This window comes from Gobius niger (genome assembly GCF_951799975.1).
Source record: "Gobius niger genome assembly, chromosome: 4".
Taxonomy (NCBI): domain Eukaryota; kingdom Metazoa; phylum Chordata; class Actinopteri; order Gobiiformes; family Gobiidae; genus Gobius; species Gobius niger.
Window position 1 is genome coordinate 23,327,030 of NC_136855.1, and position 18,956 is coordinate 23,345,985.

General features: G+C 40.0%; 3 protein-coding genes across 4 annotated transcripts; 1 reads left to right on the forward strand and 2 right to left on the reverse strand.

Annotated features, from left to right (window-relative positions):
• The first annotated feature begins 52 nt into the window (after nt 1-52).
• Nucleotides 53-5,182, forward strand: cog4 (component of oligomeric golgi complex 4). Its single transcript, XM_079555171.1, has 19 exons — nt 53-192; nt 505-587; nt 685-805; nt 949-1,117; nt 1,186-1,379; nt 1,492-1,597; nt 1,678-1,835; nt 1,893-1,951; nt 2,078-2,202; nt 2,294-2,412; nt 2,506-2,672; nt 3,044-3,209; nt 3,345-3,407; nt 3,492-3,605; nt 3,694-3,786; nt 3,857-3,940; nt 4,018-4,119; nt 4,281-4,409; nt 4,486-5,182. Exons 1-19 carry the CDS (start codon nt 64-66, stop codon nt 4,618-4,620), a joined length of 2,316 nt encoding a protein of 771 aa, XP_079411297.1. The 5' UTR covers nt 53-63; the 3' UTR covers nt 4,621-5,182.
• A 124-nt stretch (nt 5,183-5,306) lies between these two features.
• Nucleotides 5,307-10,627, reverse strand: gnao1b (guanine nucleotide binding protein (G protein), alpha activating activity polypeptide O, b). The gene is made up of 8 exons (XM_079554870.1): nt 10,231-10,627; nt 10,051-10,093; nt 7,761-7,902; nt 7,511-7,671; nt 7,305-7,433; nt 7,103-7,232; nt 6,800-6,953; nt 5,307-6,726 (listed from the first exon to the last, which is right to left on the reverse strand). The coding sequence occupies exons 1-8, from the start codon at nt 10,346-10,348 to the stop codon at nt 6,539-6,541; spliced, it is 1,065 nt and encodes a 354-aa protein (XP_079410996.1). The 5' UTR covers nt 10,349-10,627; the 3' UTR covers nt 5,307-6,538.
• Nucleotides 10,628-11,633: 1,006 nt separating this feature from the next.
• Nucleotides 11,634-18,896, reverse strand: tradd (tnfrsf1a-associated via death domain). Of its 2 annotated transcripts, none has more exons than XM_079555412.1 (5): nt 18,761-18,896; nt 15,325-15,476; nt 14,974-15,254; nt 12,812-12,956; nt 11,634-12,576 (listed from the first exon to the last, which is right to left on the reverse strand). In XM_079555412.1, exons 2-5 carry the CDS (start codon nt 15,473-15,475, stop codon nt 12,284-12,286), a joined length of 870 nt encoding a protein of 289 aa, XP_079411538.1. In that variant the 5' UTR covers nt 15,476; nt 18,761-18,896; the 3' UTR covers nt 11,634-12,283. The 2 variants fall into 2 exon arrangements, with proteins under 2 accessions (XP_079411538.1, XP_079411539.1); XM_079555413.1 differs by lacking the exon at nt 18,761-18,896 and adding an exon at nt 18,587-18,696.
• Between the last annotated feature and the right edge of the window lie 60 nt (nt 18,897-18,956).

Sequence of the window (18,956 nt, forward strand, 5' to 3'; positions counted from 1 at the left end):
AGAAGACAAATCCCGGGGAAAACGTGAAGCGTTTAGTGACGTGTCCGGTGTGTGGGATGAAAGATGGCGGAAAGCAGCTCGGCCGTAGCTGCGAAGAGATGCGACTCCGGCTCTGTCAGTATGGAGACAATATCAGCTCTTACAGAACTAGAGGATTTAGAAAACGTTTATCAACAGCTTTGTTCTGAAGAGGTAAGTGTATTAAAGGCCCTGTTTTTTCATTGTCAGTGTAGTTAGCGCTGCTGTGAACAACTTCCGGGAAATGCTGCTGCAAAACATAAAGGCGATTTGACAACGTACACATTTTTTATACAACAATACAGTTTTTGTGATATGTTTGCATATTGTAGGAATGTAGGATAATGTGCAGTACACTGTTCTACTCTATAGCTCTTGGCCACATCTAGTCATGTGTTGGTTTAGTATGTCACTCGCACAATAAATGTCCACTAATCAAACTATTTTATATTTATTGAACGGTATGTATGTTTTTTCCTCCTATAGAAAGAAGTGGAAGCTGAACTGCAAAGATTGGTGGCACAGGAGAGCACCATTCATACAAAGATGCTTGCTTTACAGAGGATGGGGTATGAATCATCAGTTTCACTCTTCGTGCTGCAAAAAAATACTTTTAGAATTACCTGCAAACTGTCACCTTCGTCTGTGTTATTGCTTTCTATTTAGGCCCAAGCTGCAGCTAATTGAGGGAGATGCCAGTCAACTGTCAGGCATGATCACTTTTACATGTAGCTTGGCCGAAAACGTCAGCCATAAAGTGAGACAGCTCGACTTGGCAAAGGCATGTGTATTGTTTTTATTATATGACCGGCATACATTTAAAAAGAGTAAAAATACACGTGTACCACATTTTATCAAATTAATTACAAACTGTGTCTCTTTAGTAGTTAACTTGTGTATCTGTTATGCTTATGCTCTTTTTAGACACAGTTGTATAATGTGATCCAGCGGGCCGATGACATCTTGGACCTAAAGTTTTGTACAGATGGTGTTCAGACAGCCCTTCGTAATGAAGATTATGAACAGGCTGCGGCGCACATTCACAGATACCTTTCTCTGGACCAATCTGTAATTGAACTGAGTCGGCAAGGGGAAGAAAGTATGAAACTGAGTGGATGCATACTGTAGTAATTTCTTTCTGCAATTTAATATATTGTTATTTATTAGGCAGTGCAGTGGATGCCAGTCTGGTTATGCTTCAAGACGCAGAGCAAAAGTTGAAGGTCATTGTTTCTGAGAAACTGGATGAAGCCGTTGCTGCTGTCGATCTAGCACAGGTCGAAAGATTTTTCAAAATCTTCCCCCTCTTAGGCCTCCATCAGCAGGGTCTTGCACGATTTGGACTGTATCTCTGCACGCAGGTTTGTAACAAACAATTTTAATGTAAATTATTTTGTCCTGAATATTGCGGTAATTATTGTTGTGACTATAGTTATTAAATTCAATTCAAGAGCAACTCTCCTTACACCACAGCTTGCTGCTAAAGCAGAAGAGAACCTGATTTTAGCCACAGGGGGAGATGTTGGTGATAAAAGAGCCCCACTAATATTTGCAGACACTCTGACACTTTTGCTAGAAGGTGAGAATATTTAATCTATATGTATTGTTTGGTTGTTTAGCCTCCGCAGACACTAATATAAAGATTGGTGTCTTTGACAGGAATTGCACGAGTTATTGAGACTCACCAACCAATAGTTGAAACCTACTATGGCCCTGGACATCTGTACACTTTAATAACTCACCTGCAGGTGGAGTGTGACAAACAAGCTCAGAAAATAGTTGACAAGTTTATTCAACAAAGAGGATATCACAATAAGGTAAGAATTTTATTGTTATATATTCCCTGCCGAGCATTAAATCTATTTACGTTCTAGTTTCAGATTGTCCAAAACAGCATGATGAAAACTGTCCCAGGTGAAAGAACTGAGCCCAGGTGTGTACACACTAATAATGTCCCTCTCTTAGGTGTTTTGTCAGTACTTTCGTATTTGCTGCTGTTCATTTTAAAATACATTGTTTGCTACTGTTGCATGACAGAAAATGACCCTTTTATCTTCAGGGAGCTGGATCCGGTCCTGACAGAAGTAACAGTGATGAACGCCAGGGCAGAACTTTATCTCAGGTTTTTACGGCGTCGTATTCTTGCAGATTTTGAAGTTGGAGACATCCAGAGCACCACAAAGGGTATTAGAATTACTTCATAAGTTTTATTTTATTTTATGCCACATGTTAGGAACACAAAGATTAAAACTTTGTATTTGCTTTGTTTTTGAAGAGCATCAGCAGAGTGTGGAGAAGCTCCTTAAACACTGTCAACTGAGCAGAACAATGCAAGAACTTATTGGCTACTACATACCAATGGAAGAATACTATATGAGGGAATCTGTGAACAAGGTATTTATACATTTTATTTCAAGTGGGGGCAAAAATACAGATGAAAGATTTGTTCATAAGTCATTTTGTTGATACAATTACCTTCATCTACAGGCTGTTACCATGGATACATATGAGAAAGGCCAGCTGACTTCCAGCATGGTGGATGACTGTTTTTACATTGTGAAGAAGTGTATTAGTAGAGCATTGTCCAGCTCAAGTATTGACTGTTTGTGCGCCATGATCAACCATGCTAACTCTGTGCTGGAGTCAGACTTCAGGTACAACATATATCCGGTACTGCAATAAATGTATTTCTGCTTGGTTGAAAAAAAAAAAAATCCCTACAATCTTAAAACAAAATGGAAATATATAAATGAAATGAAATGAATGAGAAAAAAGATCATTTCTGTTGGGCTGTGCTGTTTTTGTTTTAAGTTGTTGGTGAATTCCGTTTATTGCCCATGATATAAAAGGTACAGCCTCTACATAACCCTGAGGCGATACTTTTACAGAACTGAATAATACGTTGAGCTTTTATAATAATACGTTGAGGCTTCAACATAGAGGGGCATGAACTCCTTCTAAAACCACTGTATCTGTTTGTAAAATGAAATCTAATGGAATCTTCTAATTATGTTTTGTTCCGCAGGGAAGTATTGTACAATAAATTGCGACAAGGGTTTCCAGCGACTACACTTCAAGACATCCAACGTGGAGTCAGTAGCGCTGTCAGCCTGATGCAGAGCAGCTTGCAGCAGGGAAAGTTCAATACACTGGGTATTGAGAGCACTGAAAATGCCAAGGCTGCATTTTTGGTAAAGATGCTGCAATAACTTCCAGAACCTTCTATACCAGCAGCATTAACTTTATGAGCCAAAACCAATAGTGTACCTTTTTTGGCCCTCTAGCTGTAAATCCTTTAATTTATATATTTTTCTGTTTTGCCTCAGGTGACTTTGAATAATGTTGAAGTGTGTAGTGAGAATATCACTACTTTAAAAAGGAACCTCGAGGTACTTTTGATGTATTGGGGTTTATTATTCCTCTGCTTTTATTGTCTTTTTAATTGTACAACTAAGAGGGTTTATTTCTTGCAGAATGACTGTGCCAAGGTGTTCACCCAAAGCACCGGCTCTGTTGAACAAGCCAAGACTGAAAGTTGTTTGTCAGATCTTGTCAACACATCCACCAAGTTTAAAGATCTTTTACAGGTATTTATTTTTATTTTTTTCACTGAGCAGTCAATCATACATGTATGTTGACAGTAAAAAATGAAATTAACATTACTTTGTCTTTTAGGAAGGTCTGACTGAGCTGAACACAACTGCTATAAAACCTCAGGTCAAACCATGGATCAGCTGCTTTTTGTCCATTTCACACAATATTGAAGAGGTAACATTCACAGCAGTATATTTGTCTAGAAGATGTACACGAGAAGCTAAGACTGAACTTATTATAACAGGAGGAGTTTAATGATTATGAAGCCAATGATCCCTGGGTCCAGCAACTTATTGTTAACCTGGAACAGCTCATGTGTGAGTTTAAGGTACAAAGACTCTACATCTGTTTAAAGATTGATAACTGTACGTTTGGTATATATCCTTACTATACCTCTCCCACTAGGTGGCCCTCTCACCTATTATTTATGACACCCTGACAAGCCTTATGACAAGCCTGATATCTATTGAACTGGAGAAGACTGTCCTCAAGTGCTCATTTAGCCGGGTAAGCTTGTAAGGATGTTCACGCCACAAGGTGGCAGCATGAACCTTTTTCTTTGCTGCAGACCAAATACCATTTAGATAAAGCTCTTGGTAATGACATGGGGTTAAGCATGATGCGTGTTGATATATTTAAAAATAATTGTTTAATACATTACCTTGTAGCTTGGAGGTTTGCAGTTTGATAAAGAGCTCCGGTCTCTTGTGGCCTACCTCACGACGGTGACCACTTGGACCATCAGAGACAAGTTTGCTCGCCTCACTCAGATGGCCACCATTCTCAATTTGGAGCGGGTAAAGTTCATTATTGCACATACTCAAGCCTCAATAAAGCTATATGCTAAATGCTTGTTTGTTCATTCAAAACCAGGTAACGGAGATCTTAGACTACTGGGGTCCTAACTCTGGCCCTCTCACTTGGAGACTGACACCAGCTGAGGTTCGGCAGGTCCTTGCTCTGCGGATAGACTTTAGAAGTGAAGACATTAAGAGGCTGCGGCTGTAGCTGGTAAATTGAGCATTGTAGCCTCTGGTCACACAAGTATATGATATTTTCATTTTGAAATCTGCGCAAACACATGATAATACATTTGCTCTTTCAGATTGTGCATATTATGTTGTCACTTGGTTATATTTACTTTTGTATAATATAGGATTAATGTAAAAGTGTAATTAAACAAGATGGTTCTGTAATTTTGTCACTCTGAATAGCAGCCTTTTAACCTGTAACTCTGGTGAGAAATGAGGACACTTTGGAGTAGCTGTGACTGTCGGCGAAACAGTAATGAACTTCATTCCCATTAAACTGACAGAAACAGGTCAGACAGCTGATGTAGCAGAGTCATTCAATATACGAATAGCTCCTTGTCTACGATGATGGAACACTTTTAACCTAATAAATTGAGCTGCGCTGTGATGCTGCTGATCCCTGCCATCCACTGGATTTTATGGAGTGCAGTCTTTTTGCAGTAAACCTAGATCTCATTGTTCATGCCATTTTCCTGACTATGAAAACAAAGCTGTCGATGCACTGAAGCGTTAACAGTGGTTCACTCTCATAATTGTAGCCTAATTTCCTTATTTAACCCAACCTATTTTGTACACAAAGCATGTCATGCCTGAAGTTATATAAACAGGGCTGGACATGAATAGACATATCTAATATATAAAATGAAATGATAAACACCGGTGTAGTAAGGAAAAGTGTGGCTTTAATGTAAACACAACATTCGATTGGCTCAGCACAAACATTCCACATGAGAGCAACCAATAAACTACAGAATAGGATGGGATGCAGCACAAAAAACATTCACAGTAAAAAAAAAAATCTGGTATAATAATCATAATAGTAATATCATATATACAGTCTGGTGCTTTTAAGGTGGTAATGGAGAAAGAGTATAGACCAAGATGTGAAAGGGAAGAATATATGAAAAAGGACCGGAAGATGAACATCTGGGTGCACAGATGAAAATGGAGAGCCGTGCCCTTTCTCTGTGGCAAGAGAAGTGTTGCACATGGGGATGTTCGGTCCCTGTTTTCTCATGAGGGGAAAGTCCCCTGAGAGGCTGCTCAAATTATTTTGTTCTCCCGGTGCAGTCATCTAATTCTAAACAGATTCACATAGGGGTAAGTGTTAAGCACCACAGAGAACAAACTGCCATAGAGGTCGATGCTTTGAACCTTCTGACTTTATAGATGGGTACTGGTGTACACTAGATTTGTATGACCTGACATAAGTGGCACAGGACTTTTAGGAGGTAGGAGGAGGCATGTTGGGCATGAGGCTTAAATAAATTAACAATTTAATACATTTAAAAACATAATATGCATTTGAGTTGGTTTATGGTTAATGTTACCAATTCTGAATCAGTATTTCTCAGATGACTGGCACCCATATATGGCACCATTATGTTAAGAATTCTTTCTTCTTATGTCAGTTTTTGAAATATCAGAGAAAGCAAGAGGCCTGTAGGCTACATACTCGTGAGTCTGTAGAATAAGGAACTTTTGTGCCTTGTCAAATATAAAATAATGTTTTCCTTTCCAAACTGCGACCCTGAATGCGACTTAAACAATCTATGTTCATACACACAGCACCAGGATGTATATCCACAAATTATTACGATCTTGCTCATTCTCTAATCCCTCTATCCTTTGCTTCAAATAAGATGGATATAGCCCTGATGCTGAATTTTCTAACTTTATATGTTTACACAAACATCAGATTACAAAACCAATCGGCCGAAAACGTTTTGCAGTTGAGATGAAGAGATGATCAGAAAGGAGAACAAAATATAAAGAAATCCAGAGTGGCGTCTGATGGCAGCTCTTTGGGCCCATTTGGACGTGTAGACATATCTATTCATGTGTATCCTCAACTCCTCATACTCTCCATGACAACCTCTGTGCTTGGCCAGGCCTCAATACAAGCCACATCCTCTCAGGTTATTTGCAATAATGATGTCAGTGACGGCATCAAACACTACCTGGATGTTCCCCGTGTCTGTGGCACAGGTCAGGTGACAATAGATCTCCTTGTTGGGAGAGCGGTTTTTACTCTCAAACTGAACCTGTATATATGCTGTAGCATCATCATAAGTATTAGCACCTGTAAAAAGATCAACATAGAAATCAGGCTCCGTCTGTCAGTGCACCAGTTTACTCCAACAAACTGCACTCACCTGTGTATTCTGGAAAGCAAATTGTGAGCGGAGATTTTTTAATCTTCTCACCAAACAGATCTTTTTTGTTAAGGAAGAGGATGATGGACGTGTCAATGAAGAACTTGTTGTTGCAGATTGAGTCAAAAAGCATCAGCGATTCGTGCATGCGATTCTAGAAAGGCACAAATAGGTATAGTAGTCAAAGTTACACAAAGAACAAGTCAAGTATTTTAGGGTGTTTTAGGTGTGATGAAGATTAGCAATATTTGGCAATATGTATCTAAGTTATTCACAATCAAACATAAAAGTATTGAAACTTACTGTTGTCTCATCTTCATGAAGGACTTGGTCATAACCACTCAGAGCCACACAAAAGATAATCGCTGTCACATCTTCAAAGCAGTGGATCCACTTCTTTCTTTCTGACCTTTGGCCTCCCACATCAAACAGCCTTGAGCGTAAAAATTAAAGTTAGTAGGAGCAAATACATTTAAAAGGGTAAAGGCTTCTCTTTAAGATATACCTGAAATGTAAGTTTTTGAATGTGAAGTGGGTTTCCACAATTCCAGTGGTCTTCACTCTGGTTCTCAGGATGTCCTGCTCTGTGGGCTGATAATCTGCTGCACCAATTCTGTCTAAACTATCCAAATAGCTAAACAACAAATCAAGAGATGACAGATTGGAGACAGTGCAATAAAGTTATGAATCCTTTCCTTTAATTTAACTCACTATTGGGCTGAATCATTGAGCTGGTATTCCCGAGCACGGTTAAAGCACTCCTGTGTTCCAGCATCTGACCACACACGCTTCATGGCAGTCAGAAGCTCTGCAGAGTATGGCTCTGTGTCTTCCATCCGACTGACAACATCACACACTAACTTTGCATCAGCCTAAAGGTCCCACATTAGAAAAAAGTTACAATAATGCAATGATTAAGTGGTCAAAATAATTGACCTTGTTCAATAAGACCATGACTAACTTTTCTGTCTTTGTCACCAAACTCGATGCCCAAAGAGTCCATGGCTCGAAGGATAGCAGCCAAGCTCTGAATAGTGTTGCTGTAGACCACAGGCTTATACTGCTTCACATCATCCCCTGAAAAGCCATCTTCATGGATAATCCTGCAAACACACATTTAATGTATTAGCACAAAGAGAAGAGTGAGTTAAGAGAATAAAACGGCGCTTCTCCATATGTTTCTGACCAGTGTATTATCCTGGTCTTCATTAAACCAGTCAGACTGGGAGAAAATGTACATAAAGTGATCTCAATATCCGTAGCAGGACTGTAATGTGATATTTATAATGTTTTACACAAAGTACCAGTGAAAAAGTCATAGCAAATCTATTACACCATACTCCAATTACCGATAATACAGTGCCCTACAGCTTCACTCAGTGCAACAAATATATAGTCCAATGAATAGTGTCTTGGCTTGTGAGCAGTGATCTCACTGTAGCAAAAGGTTTTTTGTTTGCAATAACTATAGCTTTCACATTCATCACATTAGTCCTGACACAGAGGATTCACAATGTCATGCCAGATGTGAACCATACCTTAATCCAAACATCATATGAAATGAAATTATGAAATGAAGGATTAATATCTTTCAGGAATTACATCCTTTTACATAATATTTTTGCAAAGTTGGACTTTCTTTGTTGAGATCTGTATTTGTCGAGAATTTAATTGGAATGGTTTTATATTCACAGATATGCTCCCTATATTTACTAAAATATTTGTAGAATGCGACACACTTCAGAATAGTCTTTAATTTTAACAGCTGTAATTATTTGTAGTACACATTAAGTTTTTTATCGGCCTATCTATATCTATCTATCTATCTATCTATCTATCTATCTATCTATCTATCTATCTATCTATCTATCTATCTATCTATCTATATATATATATATATATATATATATATATATATATATATATATATATATATATATATATATATATATATATTAGATGGTTAAAACTTATTGGACCTGTTAAATTACAATTTATCTCAGCAAACCGGTCAATTAAGATGACAGCTTTCAAACAACTGTTTCTTCTACTAGGCCCAAAAAGCCCACGCAACCCACTGAAACTGGATAAATCACAGAGATCTGACTGGCAGTGTGATACAAAGGCTAAAGCTTGACTACACTGAGTGCATGGCCCTGTATCACTGGAAAGCAAAGAGGCTAAAGAGGTGAAAGCAAGAGGAGGAAGCAGATATGATGCTGGGAGGAACAGAGGACACTGCATTACCAGGAAGGTAAGGGTCAAATATAGTAAGCAGATAGCAGCGTTAGCAAACAGGACAAAGTATCAAAGTACAATGGTCAGGGCCTTTTCGGACTGGACCGCCAGGAAACTTTGCTAAGAGGGTTACAGGCAACTACTGTGCTTTAAAACCCTAAAGAGTGATTTAGCTTAGATAGACGGAAGGTTCAGATGCGGGTTTAGATGCCATATTTCTCCGTAAATCCGCTTTATCGGCAAAGTACTGTCGGCGATATCTGGCACTTAAAGCCATAAAGATTAAAAGGAGGTATTCACTAATGGAGCAGTAGTGACCTCTCTGTAATTCATGCACGAACAGAGGACAACACCAACGTAGTGCCAGTCAGTCACTACTACAAGCCAACACTGTAGTTAAGTGCAGCCCTCGTTAGCTACACTTCAGCACCGGCCAGTGAACAGCGCCCTGGGACGCACCGCTGAGGCCTATTATAGTTTCACGCTGTACATGAGCCGAACATAATTAAATTCACAGTAACTACAGCGCCGGTGCAGAACAACACTTGAACTCTACGTCTGGCCAGTGTTATTTCTGATCAACGTATTGCGACAGCGTGTGTGGAAAGTTTGGCTCACAAGACCATAGAAATATATACAAGACATTAACGCCACTTAAAAGCTGAGAGCTAGAACTGTTGCTATGGCAGCAGTCCATTAAAGTTAGCTGCCTAAAAACCTTTCATCTAAAATATGTTCCCATAGCAACGGGACGTCCTGATTGTCTGCGTCTGCGGTGCTGAGACTTTATGAAGGTTTGATTTTACAATAAATCAGACCTGGCAATAAGCCAAGGACATGGTAAAGGCGACTCCAGGAGGTGCTAGAGTCACCGGCGGCACTCCTCTGGGGCTACGGCCTCTGGAAACATGGCGGCTCAACCTGCCTTAGCTCAGATAACAAGGGGAGGGGATCGGGCCTTTTGCTCTTCACACGACCAATCGGTTTAAAAAGCAGAGGGAAAACACACTTACTTCATTTGTTTGACAATGGTACTTTTGCCGGACTCTCCACCGCCTGTAAAAAATGCAGATAGCCGGTGTTGAGATAAATCAGTACCATGGAGAGCACCTCCGCCCCATGCAGTCCCACTATCGGGCGCAGGGAGCCGCAGCAGCAGCAGCCCCATGTCCCAAAAACGCCCTGATTCTTACCGAGTAGAAGCAGTTTCACGTCCTTGGCCGCAACCATTCCGTCTTCTTTAAGGTTTTTTTCGATGGCTTTGCTCCTGTCCAGAGCAGCGCGCTCCTCGGCGCTCAGTGTACATCCCATGTTTCACGGCGAATGAGCAATATCCTCTTGGTCCGCCCTGTCCCTCGCCACTCTCAATCACTGCGTTGGCTCTCCTTCGCGCTCCCTCCGCCGCTGCTCGCTACAGCATTAGGCCCGGATTGAGGGCAAAAACAACGGCGTTTTTCTCCGTATGTCTCGGCGCTCCGTCCCCTCTCTCCGCTCCGAGGGGGTTGTTGGGGGGTGGGTTGTCCGCTGCTATCGCTTGATGGTCAGGGTTATTTGATGGGAGGGGGTGTCTTTTAGGGCGGAGCTGGCCGCTAGAGGAAGAGGAGGAGATAACGCAGACAATCTGGCTTACGTCAGAGCTGCCGGGTTTTAATCACGTCCTATGAAAGAGTATTCTAATAAAATAGACTAGCGGCTAACAGGGCAAATACTGCCCGTGTGTTATTGTTCTATTAGCGTGCTATTAAACATGACACTGATGTGATGTCCCCGACTCTGCCATTCATTGTACTAACCTACTGTACATGATCAGTGCAGCATTAGAGTAATAACAAGTGTACACAAACTCCAATGTTATTTAAGACAGTGTGAATTTAGCCAAGCCCAGTTCATCAGTTATAGAAATGTTATTATTTCCTGTATCACAATGTCTAATATATGTGTAATTTTTAATCAATCTACATACAATCAATACGGTATGTTTTTCAAACCTTGAATAAGTGATGCTAAATAGTCACTTTAAAGTGCACTCACTAGAATTATGACTTTGTAATGCATTGACAATTGATGCATAATGTACAGTGCTGCCCAATGCAAATAAACCCTTGCCAGTTTAACCTATAGGAGGGTGAACTCCACAGCTCTATTTAAAGTCACTAATGTAGGGGTTGCGACTGTAGTTGCATATGTGACAGCAATAAGTGTTTCTGTTCGATAAAAGCTTCTAATCCTGTACATCACATCTGGACGGATGGTCAAGTGGAGTAAAGGGGGTTGGGCTTTTGCAGAATGAATAAAGGAGAGATCAACCTGCAACTGGCTCAGTCCATTCAGTGAATGTCTTTTTGACACCAGCGGCGAATCTGACACAGACTCTGATCTTGTGCTTTTGGTTGGCCAGCTCAAAGTAACATCTCCATCAGCAGAGTGTATCACTAGGCCTGTGCACATGTGTGATTGACAGGCAGTGATGGGGGAGAAACAGGCCGGATTAACACTGAATGACACCTGAGGGAATTTAGACAAAATCATATTTTCAGTTTTAATTCCACTAATGGATCAAACACAAACATGGGGATTTTTTTTACAACCATTTAATTTCAATAGGTGGAGGAAAAATTCAGGGTTCAGATGTGCACTCATTACCCGACATGGATCATCAGGTTTGAACAATATATAACAGGGATCTCCAACCAGTACCTCAGGAGCTATTACAGTAGCTCTCCAGCCCTTTCATGGTAGTCGCCTAAGGCTTTCTACATTTCTACATGCGCTTCAGAAGTTTGTTTTCAACATGTTGAACAGAATCTGCAAACATTTGGGTACATAAAGTTCGTGGACAAAATTCAATTTGCTTAAAATACTATCTTGGCTACTACCTCTCCAGGGTGAACGCCTCCTATGTTGCAAACTTACACAGTATCTTCGAAACATAAGTAGCTCCATGACTATTTTGTAGCATAAAAGTAGCTCACCAGGTAAAACATGTTGGAGACCCCTGCTGTATAACATTAATCATAAAATGGAGAAAATAAAAAGTGAGAAGTAGAAAAAATCATTAAATATTTTAAAATTTTTGATCTAGATAATGATAAAACATATCTTCGGAATAACAACATAATTGTATTTATTTTTGTCATTTAATGCAACAAGCCTCATACTTTGGAATGACCCTATTATGACTCCTTAATAAACAAACTGCACAAAAAAGTACGAATATAAGAAACTCCTTGCAAGTACAGAAAGGTTTCACGGATGTATTTCAAGAATATTTTCAGCCAAACTCATCAGTTTACAGTCCTCCAGTGCTTTGACCAGTCGGCTCAGCTTGGCCTCTCTTCCCTCTGCTTGCATGAATCGGTTCAGAAGTTGATAGGCTTGCTCATACAGCCCTTCTCTCTCATATTCATATGCCAGATTGTCTATGGCAGGACCTTTTAGAGCTCTGCAATTTTTTCCCAGAGCTCTTCCGACAAATTTCCAGTATCGACCCACTCCGTTGGAAAAATTTTGAACATCGGCTTGTGTCAGCATTCGATCCTCTTAAGAACAGAAGGAAAAAGAGAAGAAGTTAAAAAGTACATTCTAATCTCAACATCCATAACAAGATATCAATATTATGTTTATAACGCATGAATATGAACTGGATCAGTTTTACCCATTAAAAATGTGCGTGCGTACGTGCGTGTGTGTGTGTGCGTGTGTGTGTGGGTGTGTGTGTGACGGTGACGGTGATGTTAAGAAAGCCACTTTATTAAAAGTAAAATGAAAACTTACTGAACACTCTATTCTGAAACTTGAAGGCATTGACGGGCACAGACTCCTCTTGTGTGTGGGGCAATGACTGCTGTGCGTGGTTGGCAGCCTGACGCTGTAGCTGCAGCTCCAAATGTTCAATTTCTTCATCACGCAGACGCTCAGGCTAAAAACACAAGTAACATTTTAGAACTCAAAACAAGGGGCAAAAAGACACAGTGGGAGGAAAAAAAGTATGTGAACCCTTTGGAATCTCTACTGTGAATGTTCACATGTTATGGTCAATAAAAATATGTCATTGTGTATTAGTTTGGGTGGTATTAGTTTAAGGTACACTGTTTACTCATTCATTCTTCTCTCCAAAGGGTGAATATACTTTTTCCTCCCACTGTAAATGGCTTTTACACTACCTGATCACAAAAAAGTCACCGCAAAATAAAGGTCACACACTCTAGCTTTGACTACAGCGCACATTCGCTGTAGCATTGTCTTAATAAGCTTCTGCAATGTCAAAAGATCCAGTGTGGCATTCACCAAGATCTTGTATTGATGATGGGAGAGTGTGACCACTGTGCAAGGCCTTCTCCAGCGCATCCCAAAGATTCTCAATGAGGTTAAGATCTGGACTCTTTGAGGCCAATCCATCTCATGCTCCGTGAACCACTCTCTCACAATGTGAGCTGATGAATCCTGGCACTGGAATTTGCCATCAGGGAAGAAGAATTCAATTGATGGAATAACCTGGTCATTCAGGATGTTTAGGTAGTCAGCTGATCTCATAGTCGGGGCACATAGTGTTGCTGAATCTGGACCTGACCAACTGCACAACCCCAGTTCATAACAGAGAGTTAAATCCAAGTGGCCTCTTTTTTAGGTCAGGCAGTATATTTGTACTGTGTACATAACATGCAGTAGGTATTACATAAAATTAAGCACGTAGACTAGAGATATGACTCAAATAATCTCATGCAACAAATTCTTAAAATATCAGATTGTGTTACTCTCTGGTAATGTCCATTTGTCCCCTGTTAAGATTGCGTTGGCTTTATTGGACATTTTGTTTCAAAGAGAAATTAGAGACAATCATCACATTGTAAGAGCTGGGAACAGATCCCATGATGCTGAGGCCAGAACAGTGTCCGGCATATGCACTATGGCACAAAGCTGTTTTTTTAATTTACATATGGCTCAAACTGTAACTGCATTAAACTAAATAATCAAATAGCTTTACAATTATGAAGAATTAGGCATGGAGCAAACTGACAGAGGCATGGCTGCCCATTTTCATTACAGTCCACTACCACATTCATACATGGGTAGGCTGGGTACTGTTACATTTTTTTAGATACCGGGACTTTAACTCTACTTGGTTTTTGATACAGATACCTGATGATACTTTTTCCGATACCAAATATTTGTCATCTAGAACCAGAAAACAGAACAATATGTTCCTTTATTTCATAACATTTCTTTATTTGTGTCATTTATCTGAGCTGAAACAACCAAGTAACTTAATTTAATGCTGCCACTGGCCCAAACAGGCATCAAAACTTGGTCTCAAAAAAATGTAATACTTTTACATCTTTAGAGATTGAAAATTAAAAAAAACAAAAACCCCGGTTTAACAGTACCCAGCACTATACATGGGCAATGTATAGTGCTGGGTACTGGTGAAGAGTCTTGTCCCAAGGACTGAACAATAGTAGGACTGGTCTGGAATTAAAGCCTTCGGGTTTATGTCTACCACTGAGCCGCAGCTACTGTATTTTACCATAGTATGAACCATTGAGAATTACAATAATTCATGACTAAACCATGTTACCAACTACCTCAAAAAGCAACAACTGTATTATTTTTACACAGTATATTACAACTGTATGTCTGAATATCCCCATGCGTCGGCTGGGGAATTTGAAAAAGTATAAAGGTCCGCACAGCTTACTTTGTCCCCAACTCACAAGCTGTGCGGACCTTCTTTATTGTTTTTGGTTCTCTCTCTTGGTCCGGCACGCTATTTAGGATTTTGGGATGTACGTGTCTTCCTTCCTCGAATTTGAAAAATGCACATTAACAAATAATACAAACATTGTTTTATCAATTTGGGTTAGACAAATGCCCTACAGAAAGAAGAACCGATTTTCTTTCATGAAATGAATTAAATGAAATGAAAAGCAAAATGTTACCTGTGAAAGGTGGATTTGTTGTAGGCAAATCTCCATCTGATCTAGATACAGATCCAGGGTATGTGTACCCGCCTTGAGCTGGGTTTGCACAGTGATTTCTTGAGGCAGAGCAAGCAGTCGACAACCGTGTTGGGAAAGGGATTGCCGCACAGTTCCTGAGCTGTAACTCTCTAAAAATTGTTGACAAGTGGACACATCCAAAAACTTAATCTCCACACCTAGAAAGGGGTCGGCATCATGAACCTTTAATATTTCATAGCCCGCCAGGCCACCTGCAGAATCTGAAAGTAAGAAAACAGGTCAATACAAAGTAGACACCATTTCTCAAAAGCCATACAAACAACCTTTTACCTGTAAGCGTTAGTTTGATGACTTTGAAAACAATAAACTTTCCTTTATTGTCTTTGTAGAGTGAGAGCAGGTTCACGCCAGGGCAAAGCGACTGCAAAAACAGTACTGCACTTCCAGTCCATGGCCTACAGCTCACAGCTTTGCCTGCCATTCTGTCAACAAGTCAAAAGTCAGATATAATCAGAATCTTGAGCTGCTTCTGAAGACAGAACCCTACTGCTTGTGGCAATTCTGCGACAGGTGCGATAAGATGTAGTATTTGCATCATTTACTGTTTAAAAACCTGAACACAAAGTCGGAATGGAAATTCTTTCTGTCAAACATGGAAGGTGAATTATAATTTTTGACACAGCCTTGCAAATCAATGTCATTGTGCTGTTAAGCCTATTGTCCTCACTAGTGTGGCCTCACTCTACCCCAACCTGCTTGTGAAATGTTCATTACATAAAAACATGTTTAATCTTCTCCCTTCCCCCATCTCGGTCACTTGCTCCTGTACTCTGGATGAACTACAGACCTATTGCCTTGCCTCTTGGTCTCCACAGGATGTGCATGGCTCTCCACTGAAAGAGCAACACTGAGCTGGATTATATGCATGTCCTCATATATACTATACTTACTGTATTTTAACACATCTGTATGCTTGGCTACAAGGTCTGCAGGAATCTCAAAAATCAGCCAGTATGTAATTATATGCGATCCTATCTTCTGGTCCTCTGAAAGTATACTGTGAGATTAGTTGACCGGCTGCAGGAGGATTAAATGATCATGAGAGGCTTAAAATATATCATTTTTGCTTTGGCTGGCAAAAGGCAACCTCTAGTATTCCCTTGACAAACTATCTCTGGAAATCCAAATGATGTAAGATAAAACAATACCAGCTAATTGAAAGCTTCTCTAAAAGCTCAGTGAAGCTTGTGCAGCCACAATAAAATAAATAAACAAACAAACACAGGAACAGTCTCAGTCTAGGAGCAAAAAATATACAAATAGGCATGATCTTTGCAGGCACTTGAGGCTGGACCAATTTAAGCACTTTTAATTCACTGTGCACAATGGCTTAATTGTTTGCTGCATCATCAAACATATTAAATGTATTTACAGTTGTGCTCAAAAGTTTACATATTTTTTGGGGGCCATATTTCAGAGAATATGAATGATTTTTTTATTTTTTTCACTCATATTTAGTGGTTGTGCGAAGCTATTTATGATCAAACAACTGAGTTTGCTCTTTTTAAATCATAATGACAAAAGAAACTACCAAAATGACCCTGATCAAAAGTTTAGATACCCCAGTACTTAATACTGTGTATCGCCCCTTTAACATCAATGGCAGCTTGGATTTCTTTCTGTGATAGTTGTCAGTGATGGGGAGAATACTTTGGAATTGTATTTAGTAACAGAATACTGAATACTTGCATTAAAATGTATTTAGTAACATATTCCGTTACTTTTTCCAGAGTGCTGTATTCTGAATACTTTAACGTCGATTTACATAAAAAAGCTGTGTTTGATTAAAAACATGCAGCTACACAGCGCCTGTTACAAACTTTGACACTAATTCAGAATAGATGAAAGCAATTTGCAAATGCCCACAGCCCCAAATAACATAGAGCTATGAATGCATGAATATGAACCTGAAATGTTATTGATTAAGTGCAATGTTTTCCTTTGATGCAAGGAAAATAACTCTATTCTAAATACCCTCAAATGAGAGAGTAACTTTACCAGAATACATGTGTTAAGCAACTCCCCAACACTGGTTGTTGTGGATGTGCCTCTTTATTTCCTGGGATGGTAAAACTGACCGTTCTTTTTGACAAAAAGCCTCCAGTTCCTGTAAATTCCTGGGCTGTCTTGGATGAATTGCACGTTTGAGATCTCTGCTCAGAGTGGCACAATGATATTGAGGTCAGGAGACTGTGATGGCCACTCCAGAACCTTCACATCATTCTGGAGGTCGAGAGAGGTCGACATGGCCTTGTTCTTTGGATTGTTGTCATGTTGGAACATCCAAGTGAGTCCCATGTGCAGCTTCCAGGCTGATGAGAGACACTTTTCCTCCAGTATTCTTTAATAACATGCTGCATTCATCCCCAAAACATCCGTGATCCACCTCTGTGTTTCACTGTAGGAATGGTGCACCGTTCATCATGGGCCTTGTTGAATCCTCCAAATGTAGCGTTTATGGTTATGGCCAAACAGTTCCATTTTGGTTTCCATGACTGGGCCATGCAGCCCATTTTTCATCAATTCTTTTGCATCTTGAAACAGCTTCACCACTTTTTTGTTTTTGAGCGTCCTGTATTTCAGCTGAAGTCTTGTTTTTTTTTTGCAATTTTCCTGCCAGTTGTTGCTGAAATGTTTGTTGGTCGACCTGACCGTGGTTTAGTTTCAACATACAGTTCAACTACTTTTCTTGCAGATCCTCTGACAATTCTGTTGCTTTCCTCATGACTCAGAAACCAGAAATGCCTGCAGCACTGGATGAAAGATGCAAGGGTCTGTCAGGAGCCCCTTTAATACACACACACTTACAAACACAGGTCACAGGCGAGGATGCTTAGCTTTAGTAGCCATTCAAACCTGTTTGTGTCGACTTGTGTGCATTTTCTCAGGCCAAGAGCACCAGAATTTGTAAACTTTTGATCAGGATCATTTTGATTTCTTTTTTTTTAATGTGATTTAAAAAAGAGCAAACTCAGTTGTTTGACCATAAATGGCTTTGCACAATCACTAACAGTGTGGAAAAAAATTATAATTGTGTTTTCATTCATATTGTTTGAGAAATGCCAGGGTATGTAAACTTTTTAGCACAACTGTATTTACAGGGTCCTGGGACATCAAAGTCCTCTCTGTTGCAATGTTCAAATCACGTGATATTGGTGAGTAAAAAGTAAGACAAGTCATAAATAAAGGGAAAGGTTATGAGCACAAATCATTACAATCAGGTTTAATGTGTGTGAGGGCGTCCTTTATGAGTCAAATAATATAGCTTAAGTGTATGTTTATAATAGTACAGTACAGAAAAGCTCCACTACCTGTATCGTTTGATATTTTAGAAAAAAGAAAACAATGTGTCGGCTACGTGTTGTTAAATGTTCGACGGGGATTTTTGCTCCGCACGTGAGGTCCTATAGCTGATCATCTATTACACAGTACTACATGGCCACGTGTGACGAAACCACCAGTTTAGATGCAATGTTAGATGTTATATTCCTCGGTGTGTGAAGCTCTCGGTGCATATGCTGTGTGCATTTACAGTGGACATGACACTGTTGTTAACTCTCAGCTGAAGCGTCCATGCACAGGCAGAAGTTGATAAAGGCGATAAACGACACAGAACCAAACGCGGCGCCTTGAACAAACGCGTGTATGTTGTTCTTGCTTAAGCTTTAAACGGTAAAACGCCCTTCGTTAAAGAAACCAAACTTACCCCACAACTTTGTTTTATCGCTCGACAGTCTTCCTCTTGGTGAATCACACCCACCATCGCGTCAGGGCGTCCTCCCGTGTGACTGGCTGCGCGCACCGAGAGGCCGCGCGGATTGGCTCGTGCAAACCGTCGGTGCAAACAAGGGATCTGAGCTGAGGAAACTCGCGACGGGAAGGAAGTCACTTTTTCTGCGGTG